The 11,755-nt window shown below is 41.3% G+C and overlaps 1 protein-coding gene across 1 annotated transcript; it reads right to left on the bottom strand.

Moving 5' to 3' along the window:
- Positions 1–2,262: 2,262 nt before the first annotated feature.
- GPR65 (G protein-coupled receptor 65) lies at positions 2,263–11,146 on the bottom strand. Its single transcript, XM_032228774.1, has 2 exons — positions 11,064–11,146; positions 2,263–3,856 (listed from the first exon to the last, which is right to left on the bottom strand). Exon 2 carries the CDS (start codon positions 3,707–3,709, stop codon positions 2,708–2,710), a length of 1,002 nt encoding a protein of 333 aa, XP_032084665.1. The 5' UTR covers positions 3,710–3,856; positions 11,064–11,146; the 3' UTR covers positions 2,263–2,707.
- Between the last annotated feature and the right edge of the window lie 609 nt (positions 11,147–11,755).

The raw sequence follows: 11,755 nt of genomic DNA, 5'->3' as shown, positions 1-11,755 counted from the left end.
TCAGAACCATGACACACTTGTGTTTTGCAACTCTGGCAGGTTAGGTCCTATATGTGCCACAGGATAATTCAAGAATTTCATTCTCTGTACATGGATAATATGACAGTTGCTTTCACATGATTGTCCCTTTGTGTCAATGCAGAAAGGCAGAATCATTCTGCCTATTCTAACACAATTTTGTATACTCCAAGGGATACCTCCTACTGTTAGAGCCACTTTCTGTCAGCATTTCTCCCAATATTTGAGATATCTGGGAACTGGGATGAAATTGACAAGAGGTTTGCTGGTCAGTCCTCCTAGTCCAAATGACAAAAAAGAATGGTAAACCTATCTAGCAGTCTGCTAGATGACTGATTAACCTTTGGCCAAGAATATCTCAGCTGACAGAATAACAGATTGGATAATAGCTGGGAGATTCATCCACCACAGCGATCTTTCAGATGAGATAACTTGGGGCAGAAGTTTATCAGTGAAGATTGGTAGATAGATTTACTGTTCTTCCTATCACTTTGGGTTACAAAACACCAGTAGAACTGAGTTCAGAAATAGTTGAAATGATACATTACTGGTGTGGAACATTTCTATGCCACCATTTGAACAACTTGTCACTTGAGGAACCTGTGTACTTGGGTACTTATCACTTGAGCAACTTGAAAATTGCCCCCCTTTGGGTACCCTTCTCAGACACCCACTCTCTGTCCTACTCATATTTGGCCATGGCAACTTTGCCAGATTTTAAAAACAGTGATTAGTGTCCATTTTTCTGCAAGCAGCTGCTATTGCAAGGGAAGAGAAATAAGCTGGAGAATCTTGCTACAGGTGACATGAAGGGAGGAGAGAAAGATGAAAATGGTTTTAGTAGTACCAGTGTACTAATTGTACAGAGTGATAACTCTGTGGGAGAAGGAACTGAGACCCAACAATTTACTAATCTTCTACTGCCAGTACTAGAGGCATTTCTCATCTTGTTTCTGTCCTCATCCTAGCTTCTTGTCTGTACAGTAGCCCTGTATTCTTACTGGATAGTCGAATTTGCACTCGCTACTGATATGTTTCAAAATGTTACTCAAAGTGCTGGCTATTATCTATATGACTTATATGACTCAGGGTATCTCTGAGATCACCAATTCCATAAATGGGACACGGTGGCTCAGTAATTAAGATGTTGAGCTTGTTGATCAGAAAGGTCGCCAGTTTGGAGATTTGAATCCCTAGGGCCGTATAATGGAGTGAGCTCCCGTCATTTGTCCCAGCTTCTGCCAACCTAGCAGCTTGAAAGCATGTAAAAATGCAAGTAGAAAAATAGGCACCACCTTTGGTGGGAAGGTAACAGTGTTCCATGCACCTTTAGCATTTAGTCATGCTGGTCACATGACCATGGAGACGTCTTTGGACAGCACTGGCTCTTTGGCTTTGAAACGGAGATGAGCATTGCCCCCTAACACATACACATTTGTGCGAGGAGAACCTTTACCTTTACCTTATCCCATAAATTCGAATCCAGGAGCACATAGAAATCCTCCTGAAGGACTCCACCTATCAAGAGGTGCAATGTGACAGGGGGATTCTAAAACAAGCAACTTTTGTGAGGGTCCCTTACTTTAGAACAACTTGCCCTCTTTGACAAAGATAACTCCTATTTTTTCTAGAAAATGGTAAAATTGGCTGATCTAGAACAACATAGGGATTTGAGTGCTGTAGAGTTTCTGGAGCTGGGAATGTATTAATTATAATTTTTGAACATAATTATATACTGTATTTTTTGCAATCTAAGTACCCCCTCACCCAATTTTTCTGCCCCTCCCTCTAGCTGTCTGTTGCTCTTGCATGTATAGATCTCAGAAAGTAAGGATTAGTGAGCAGTTCCTATCTTCTCCACTCACTCTTGTGACAGCATTATAGAGCTACCCTCCTTGGGAACTATAGCATGGCTGTTTGAAATGTACATATAAAGGTTTTTCAAAAAGTTGTGCATTTAGGAATTGATCCTTCAGTGACATTACCAGCATGTCTTTAGAGAGGCAGATATGGCTCATTGCCATTTTGCATATTGAAATCTACATACCTGACAAGGCATTCTTTAAAAAAATATTAAAATATTGAAATGAAGGGAATTTAATTTCAAAGCATAGGCAAAATTGTAGTCCACAATGTCTGGAGGTCCCTTTGTTGGAAAAGCCAATTATGCCTCAAAATAGTTGAATATTGGAATATCTTTCAATTTAATTCCATAATTTTTTTAACACAATGATGTAGCGCAAGATCTAAACCAGCCTTTCTGAAAGCCAAATAATTTAGTTTCACAGCATAAAAAAAATGCAAACCATAAGTCCATTCCAAAGCTATAGCCTGGGTTTACAATTTATACAATGGTTTCTAACAAAATGGGTGATGGAATGGGGCTTTCTTCGTATTCAGATTCCTTCTTCCTGACAGAAAAACAAAGGGGAAAAAAATGCAGAACTCAATAATTTTAAAAAAATGTGCGGCAAATCCTCATAAGCAGTCCCTGTGTTGATCTGAAGATGGATCTGGCTCTTGGTTGATGTCAGGACAAATAAAACTTCCCTTGCATTTTATTTTGGCAGAATGCAGCATTAAAGATATATTGAGGACAGAAACCGTTCGATACTCCACATGTTGGTGAATCATATCTCCCAGTGTAGATCAGCAACACTTGGAAGACCGCAAGCCACTTACTTTTGGATTATAAGAATTCTGCAGATTCTGAAACTTTTATGGTTTTGTTTTGTGAAACACTGGATTGCTGTGCTTCTGTCCGGCTGACAAAAAAACTGCATTTGAGTATGTTCCAGATATCTGCTCTTCCAGTTTCATTCACAAAACAGTAAAGAATTGGGTCGGCTATACAATTTATGCTTGTCAAGGCTGTTGTAATTCTATACGGTGCAAATAGATACTTAACAAATTTGCAGCTATCTGGCTCCTCCAAGATACTGCGCAGAAATAGGACGATGTGATATGGAGTAAAGCAAAGAAAAAAGGTTATGATGATGCCTAGTAATAAATGATTGATTTTCTTCTTGTCACAGCCTTGAGTTGCTTGATTATGCTTCACAGCCTGGTATATTTTGAGGTAGCAGAAGATCATGACAGCTAATGGGAATGCATGCCCCACACAGATGCGGTAAAAATTGAAGTAAGCTTGCCATTTTTGTAGAGGATATGTGTCATAGCAAGAAATATGTATGGTTTTATTTGAAAGTTCATAGAAGAAGTTAGTTCTATATAAAATCTGAAAGTTTGACATTATTTCAAAAGCCCAAACTAAAAAGGACATCAGTAGGGCAAATCTTCTTGATCGCAAAGTCTGGAACCTCAAAGGATGAACTATGGCTAAGTACCTATCCAGGGAGATGCAGGTAAGAAATCCTGAGCTGGTGTAATAATTTAGGTATTGAAGAAAAGCAGATAACCTGCAAAGCTGTAGGGAGAAGGTCCAGTCATCCCCGTTTTGAGCATAATAAATCCATAATGGTAGTGTCATTGTGTATAATAGGTCGGATAATGCTAAACAGAAGAGATAAATGCCCAGCTCATTTTTTTTCTTGATTTGACAGTAGGAAATGTAAAGTGATAATAGATTAGTAGGAATGCTGATAATCATCAGGATGCTGTAGAAAGAAGGAAACAATTTTGCATCTAGTTTCTCATAAAAGCTGCAGTTATGATTATAGCCAATGCTCATTGTTAATACTGGCTGACTCAACTGGGAAGGAAAAGCACAGGAGTTTATGTGTTTTTCATGGCTTTCATAGGTGGAGAGCAAGAGAGACGATCCGAGATTCCCATTCTTTGGATTATAACTGTTCAGTTAAAAATTCCACCACTTAGCCTGCAAGATAAAAAGAAAACATTTAATAGGTTATTGAGCTACTTTGAGAAAGAGAATTTTCACAAAATTTCAAAGCATTTTTTAAAGTGATGAAATAATAATATGTCGTCCCCTCCATCCCAACCTGGCAGATGAATTCAAATCCATTTCTTTCCTTTAAAAAAAATGCATTAAGCGAACAAAAGCTGGATTGATTATTGAACTACATAAAGGATTGGCTACATAACAAGGCAAGAAAAATCTCTGAGGAAAAAAACCTAATATACTATATTCTCCTATGCTTTGGCAGTACTCAGAACCATATATAAGAAGAATCAGAACAGCAATGAAAAGCTTTTTAGCTGTGTTGAGTCAAATGGGAGAAGACATACAAGCAAAATAGTCCCATAGGCTGCAAGTTCTTCTTTCTTGAGCTAAAGTTTCTGATGATAAAAGAATACTGTCACAACTATCTCTATAAATAAATCTGCTATTGCTTTAATTTTGACTTCTGCACTAAGCAATGTTTTGGATGATGGCCTAAATGTTTCTTTTCCAACTCAAGGGATACAATGATTCAACTAACTGTTGCTGTACTTCATATACAGGAAATAAAAGAAAGTGTTCAGGAGGGCCAGGAATGAAGGTGTGCAAGGTTTGTAGACATCAATGTGAAAGCATTTGTCACTCCAGAATTGGCCTATTCTGAAACAAATGTACAAATGGTCAAACAAATGTACAACGGGAGAAAAATGGTCATTTCCAAACAGCTGAATATTGTGAATTTGTTGAAAAAAGTTGGCTTTGCTAGGGTAGCATCAATTAATGTTATCTGGAAGCAACCTTGAAATATTAACACAATGCTATTATGGAGAAATACTACTTGATTTGGCTTCTAACAACTTTCAACCTAGTAAAATTAGTTCCACTTAATATAAGCATAGTATACTTTTTCTGGTACTTCCCACCCCTTCAAATCATTGAATCATTGAACAATTAAACTGGAAGTGACCCAAGAGGTCATCAAGTCCAACCTATCCCAAACTAGTGCAGGATTCACTACATCATCCCTGATAAATGACTATCCATCCTTTGTTTGAAAACATCCAGTGAAGAAAACATTCCGTGAGTTAAACTATTCCACTATAGATATGACTATTAAGAAGTTTTTCCTAATATCTAATCTGCACCTACTTCCTTGAAGTTTCATCCCATTCATTCTAGAAGTGAGAGTAAGCTCAAATCCTCTATATTTTGATAGTCCTTCAATTGTTTGAAGAAAGCTATCTCCTCTCAATCTTCTTTTCTGCAATCTAAACATACCTAGTCTTTTAACTCCTCCTTGTAGATTTCTAGTCATCATGGTAGGCCTTCTTTGGAGTTACTCCAGGTTATCAATGCCCCTTTTAAAACAGGGGTGTGCAGAAAGGAACACAATACTCTGTGCAGTCTGACTAAGGCAGGATAGAGTGGGATAAGTACTTTCCACAATCTGAATTGTGTGATACTCTTGATGTTCTTCAAGGTGTTGCTGTGCAACTAAATCCTTCTCACATGTTCAACCCTTGAGAAGATTATCCTCATTCTGTATGTTTCTTTTGTTGTTCTAACATAGTTGCATGATTTTATATTTCTACGTATTATGTTTCATTATATTTCCTTCCGCTCATTGTCCCCCCTCCACCTTGCCAATTATTAACCAATCCTCCTAACTTTGTATCATCAGCAAATTGGGTAAGCATTCCCTCAAATCCATATCATCAAGTTTATATAGAGCAGCTTTAGTCAATTTAGTTGAGTTTCTGGTCTTGTTTTCTTGTTTATTCGTTTTAGTAATCGTTGGAAAATTATTGCATATCGCTTGATACAGAATAGTCTTTCACTTACGACCACAATTAAGATCTGAATCTTCAGTCATTGACCAAAGCTGTCATTAAACAAGGTGTCATTTGATGTCATTCCGGTTGAGGTTGTTAAGTGATCTTTTGGGTCACTAAATGAACGGAGCCAAAGAATTGCCTGCTAGGGGGACTCAGTTCCACCACAAAACCGCGGTCGACTAAAGCGCGCTCGACGAAACCATGTACCTGACATCATCACAGCGTGACGAAAAAAGCACGCTGTGAGCGGTAAAGCTAAAATTAACACGTAAACCTAAACCTAACCCCCCGAAACCTAACCCTAAACCTAACCCTTAACGTAACCCTAAACCTAACCCTAAACCTAACCCTTAACCTAACGCTAAACCTAACGCTAACCCTTAACCTAACCCTAACCCTAACCCTAATGCCTAACCCTAACCCTAACCCTAACCCTAACCCTTAACCTAACCCTAACCCTAACCCTAACCCTAACCCTAACCCTAACCCTAACCCTAACCCTAACCCTAACCCTAACCCTAACCCTAACCCTTACCTTAATGTGAATCGGCTTGCTTTAAAAGCGCTTTTTAAAGCGCACTTTTTTCTCCGCGGTCGTATTTGTCGCGCTGCTGCTGATGTCAGGTACGCGCTTTAATCGGGCGCGCTTTAGTGGACCACGGTTTTGTTGTGCCACAGGGGGACTCAGTCCTGTGTGGAGCTGAATCCCTCCAGCGGGCAACCCTTTTTCTCTCAAAGGGGCTTCCTGGAAAGCTCCATCCAAAATCCAACCAGGATTTTATAAATAGTGTTTGAAGCATGGAATGTTTAGAGCAGGGGTAGTCAACCTTTTTATACCTACTGCCCACTTTTGTATCTCTGTTGGTAGTAACATTTTCTAACCGCCCACCGGTTCCACAGTGATGGTAATTTATAAAGTAGGGAAGTAACTTTATTTTATAAAATTTATAAAACAGATTACATCAAACCTCTACCGCCCACCATGAAAGCTGGAATGCCCACTAGTGGGCGGTAGGGACCAGGTTGACTACCACTGGTTTAGAACATAGGGTGTTTGGAGCCTGTCCCCGGAATTAAAAAGTCTCCTCCTGGTTTGAGAAGGAGGGGTTGGTTGCAAATGCCCTGTGTTTCAAATGCTCCGTGCCAAAATCCTGCTTTGAATTCAGCACGGACCTTTTTCAGCCAGTCCCCAGAAACCACAAGGAATCCTCTCAGCAGGTACCAACCAGCTTGCAGCTTTCAGTGCTAGCTTCCCCTTTTCTGGGGACTTTCTGCTATTCTAAAGAATAGCAATAGTACTTATATTCAGCTTCATAGTGCTTTTACAGCTCTCGCTAAGCAGTTTACAGAGTCAGCATATTGCCCCCAACAATCTGGGTCCTCATTTTACCCACCTCAGAAGGATGAAAGGCTGAGTCAACCTTGAGCCAGTGAGATTTGAACTGCTGAACTGCAGCTAGCAGTCAATTGAAGTAGCCTGCAGTACTGCACTCTAACCACTGTGGCACCTTGCACTGCCCCAGCACCCCGTTTTGGGCCTGAAAAGCCTCCTGCACCAACCTGGAAGCCAAAATGGGGCATGGACGTATGTTAAGGTGACCAGATTTTCAGATTGGTAAAGAGGGACACCATTGACCGGGGGGGGGGGGCGGAGGAGCTAGGCCGCGGTGGTTACTGCCAGCCCGCGGCCTCGCTAGGGACGTCTGGTCACCTTAATTATACATATCCTCTCTCTCTCTCTCTATCCATCCATCCGTCTGTCTGCCTGCCTATCTGTCTATCTAGTTATGCTCTCTCTCTCTCTCTCCCTCTCCCTCCCTCATCTCATTATCATCTACCTCAGTATTTCTCCACCTTGAAGACTTGAAAGTATGTGGACTTCAACTCCCAGAATTCTTTCAAGTCTCCAAGGTGGAGAAACACTGATCTATCTAATAAATATAATTATTTCTCCCTCTCTTTTTCACTCTCTCTCCAGCGCACATACGCAAATGCATAGGACATCCCACCTCACACACAGGTAACTCCGGGCGGCTTACAACATTATGATGCACACCCAAAGTGAATAGAGTCAGGTGCCTGTGATCCCAACCCTCCTTTCCTGAGGGGGGAAGGCCGTGGAACACTGCAAAACTCTTCTTGATTGCGTCACTCTCTGGGGCTTTCACTTTCGCTTGTGACCCCCCCACCTTTCCAAAGCCAAGCTTCATCCGATTCTAACTAATCCCAGCGCCTCTTGCATCTCTCCTTTGCAAGCGTCACCCTGGCCTCTGAGCATGTGCATCTTTTCCCTGGCTTTCCACCTAGCCGCGAGTGGCCCGGGAGCCACCAGCTTTCCTGCCCAACACCTACTCTCCCTGGACCTGTTTTGATGAGCGTGGGGCGACTGACGGTAGTTTGCGCTGGCCGCGCCCAGTCAAACTATCACCAATCACCCCGTGTTATATAGCAGTAGACTTATAAGATTAAGATCTCTTGAATTAGATTCCGGCTGATGCGGCAGACGGCGCGGATTGCAGCAGGGACAGCCGCTGATTGCAGCCTGATTGCGCCAGGAGCTGCACTGGCGGGGACGGGCGGGGCGGATTGGACTGGTCCTGCTAAGGGTGCGGAGGACATGCCTTTTGTCGGTTGAGGCATTGGCTGCCCTCCCTTCTTCTGCCTTATCTCTCCGTCCGTCTACCTTTGCGTTGGGAAAGAGGAGCGGAGTGGGAAAGCAAGACGGATTGCCATTGTCAGTTGCCAGGCTTCCAGCAGGTTGGCTGGATGCCACCCCTGCACTCCCGCCCAGTAGCAGCAGCAGCAGGGCTGGCTCCTGAGTGTATGGCGGAGACACCCACAGCCTTCTCTGGCTCACTGATTCTCCCCAACCCCGCAATTTTCCTCCTTTCCAGCTGAGTGGCAGGAGCGCCTGGGATCTCCCTAGGTCAAAGCCGAGAGGAAGGGGGGAGATTCCATATGAAGGCATCCCGAGGCTCTACTTTAACCCATGCAGGAAGTTTTTTTTTGGGGGGGTTGCATCTTTTCCCTGGCTTCTCCGAGCTTCGTTCCTCCCGCTTCCGCTCCTTCAGCTGGAGACAATTACACACACACACCCCAAAGAATCCCAGGCACACAAACAAGCAGCTTCCCCACCGTGGGCTTTGTTCTTAACAGACAGGGGGATCTTTTGAGAACGGCCCAGGATACGGGAAAAATTATGAAAAAGCATGCCTGTCCTGCCAAATGCGGGAAGTCTGGTCACCCTAACGTATGTGTGTTCCCCCACACCCCGTTTTGGGCCTGGAAAGCCTCCTGGATCAACCTGAAAGCCAAAACTGGGTGCAGGGGCCCTGTGCAAGGTCCCAAAATGCAATGTGAATGCTGCACCCTCTGTTCATACATGTGCGTATCCCCCACATGCACACCACCACCATGCATGGGTGGCAGAGACCCGAAGACCAGCTGGCCAGAAGGAGGCGTGCACACATGCGCAGTGGAGCTGGGCTGGGGCGATGGCTGGCGTGCCCACAGAGAGGGTTCTGCATGCCACCTATGGCACGTGTGCCATAGGTTAACCATCATGATATTGGATAAAGGGAGAGCTGGTTGAGAGCTGGTATGTTTTATGGTTTAAATTATGTAAAAAGGATCTGGGTGTCCTAGTTGAACATGAGCCAAGAACATAGTATATATAGTACATTATGAACAACATAGAATGCAGATCATAGTAAGTAATCAACCCATTCTATTCTGCCTTGGAATTTTGCGTCAACTGTTGAATCAGGTGGTTTAAACTACAACCCAGTAGATTCAGGTTAGATAACAGAAAGAATTTCCTTATAGCAGCAGCTGTCAGTCAGTTCTGTGCAAAGGTGGTTCCTCTTCACTGGAAGTCTTCAAATAATGGATGAAATATTTTGATAGTTTCTGAGCATTGAGCATGGTGGGTAAATATAGCAATAGCATTTAGACTTAAGTACCACTTCACAGTGCTTTACAGCCTCTCTAAGCAGTTTATAAAGTCAGCATATTGCCCTCAACTATCTGGGTCCTCATTTTACCGATCTTGGAAGGATGGAAGGCTGAGTCAACCTTGAGCCTGGTGAGATTTGAGCTGGCAAATTGCAGGCAGCCGGAAGTCAACAGAAGTTGACTGCAACACCACATATCCATTCCTAATTAGGAGGACACCAGAATAATGAAACATGTATTGTAAAGTCATGGCACAAACATGTTGGGGGTAAAGTTTGCTTCGCAACACCACATCACATATTTTGTCACTGCCTTCCTCCTTCCTAACCTCTAAGGTTTCTTCCAAATTGATGAGGTGGATTTTATAGACCGTAAATCAATGTCAGAATACAAGGCTTGCATGATGACAATCTCAGGATCAACCCCTGACATCAAAAAAGAGACTTGGCAAAAATCTCTGACTGGAATCTTAAACAACTGTGCTATTACTCTAAACCAGATTTGTGATCATGTTTCTATGTGCTATTTGAAATTAAAAGAAACTAATTTAAATAAACACATTGCATGCATTCAGTACACATATTTTTAAATAAAATGGCTAAGATTTTGAGATTTTAGCAATCCTATATAAGTGTGAAGTTATCATTTGTCAAATTCACAGAGGTCTTGCATGAAAACTCAGGAATGATTTCAGAATGGAGAGTTGCAAATTCTGGGATGATTTGAGGCCACTTTAAACAAGAAAGTCACGTCTCTTAGAGCTTGGCTCAGATCCTGGGTCTTTGAAATGACTTGCTACTGCCTAAAGCCCTGGGATTTCCTGATGTCCAATCAAGATAGATCCTAATTTCTAGATTTCTTATAGAGCATCCAAATTTGGCTAGGTGCTTCTTCCATTCCACACTCTTGTCTGCTGGGAGACACATGGAAACTCACATGCAGCTTTGAAATAGGTGTAATGGGTGCATTATTTAAAAGAAACCAAACTAAGCTATTGAAAAACTGCCTCCAAGCCAGATGACCACAACGACATAGGTCACAACTGTAGTCTCAAACCTATGATCACGAAAAATTTCTCACCCCTACTTTAGAAAATTTGATGAAATACAATCTGTCTGCTTGACTCCCGGCTCAAAAAAGAAAAAGAAAAAAAAGAAAGGCTCCATTCGCTCCTTATGTTACAGTATATTATTTTATAGTTGATAGCAAGATCTCTTAACAATGCAAAACTCTGATGTGGATTCTGAATCATCAGTGAAGTATGACAAACATAATTATATTTAAAAGTCACAGTTCCAATTAAGGCAATAATAATAACTATACTATACTATAATGGTATATAATGGAGTGAATAATTTTCCTTTTGAACTAAAATTGACTATTGTATCTCTCACCTTTTATGCAGATTAATCTTCTTGTTCCAAAATTTCAGGAAACCATGCTGCAAAGTACAATTTGAGAAATGTGGTTCTGTTTCTTTGCCTGTTTGAGGCTTCTGATTAAATTTGATTCTCACAGAGAACAGGAAACTGTTGTGGGCAGAAAAAAAAAGGGAAGCCATCTAGGGAGGAGAAGTTAAGCTCCCCCATCTCCACCCCCATACTCTTCAACAAATTTTCCATTTTTGCTCAGGAGATTTGAGATTTGTGATTTTGCTGTATAGAGTTCTCCTCATCCAATTTTTTTTACTCACATATTAAAAATAAAGCAACAATACACCCTGTAGCACAATATAGAGTTTTATCAAAATTAATTTACAATTAAAGCTTCTTTATCTACATCCTCTAACCTACAGGATGTTCTTGTGCAATAATAAAACATAAAAACCTTTTTAAAAAATAAAGTTTTATTAATTTTCTATTACATTAAATTAATAAACATCGTATTGTCTGGGTTATTTTGCTTGCTTAATAATACAAATTATATTCCTAACCTTTACCCCTTTTTTCCAGCCATTGATAAAATAAATTCCATGTTTGTTAGTATTCTGTATCTTTTCTCTGTTTAATCTTCAATGTAAGTCCGTCCATTTCTGCACAGTCCAATATCTTCTTAATTATTTCTTCATCTAGTGGCACTTCTTCAT

This window comes from Thamnophis elegans, chromosome 1 (assembly GCF_009769535.1).
Source record: "Thamnophis elegans isolate rThaEle1 chromosome 1, rThaEle1.pri, whole genome shotgun sequence".
Taxonomy (NCBI): domain Eukaryota; kingdom Metazoa; phylum Chordata; class Lepidosauria; order Squamata; family Colubridae; genus Thamnophis; species Thamnophis elegans.
The sequence above is the reverse complement of the archived record's forward strand: the minus strand, read 5'-3'. Positions and strand labels throughout refer to the sequence as shown.

Coding starts and splice junctions, on each gene's coding strand:
- GPR65 (XM_032228774.1), bottom strand. CDS start 3,709: ATGAGCATTGGCTATAATCATAACTGCAGCTTTTATGAGAAACTAGAT.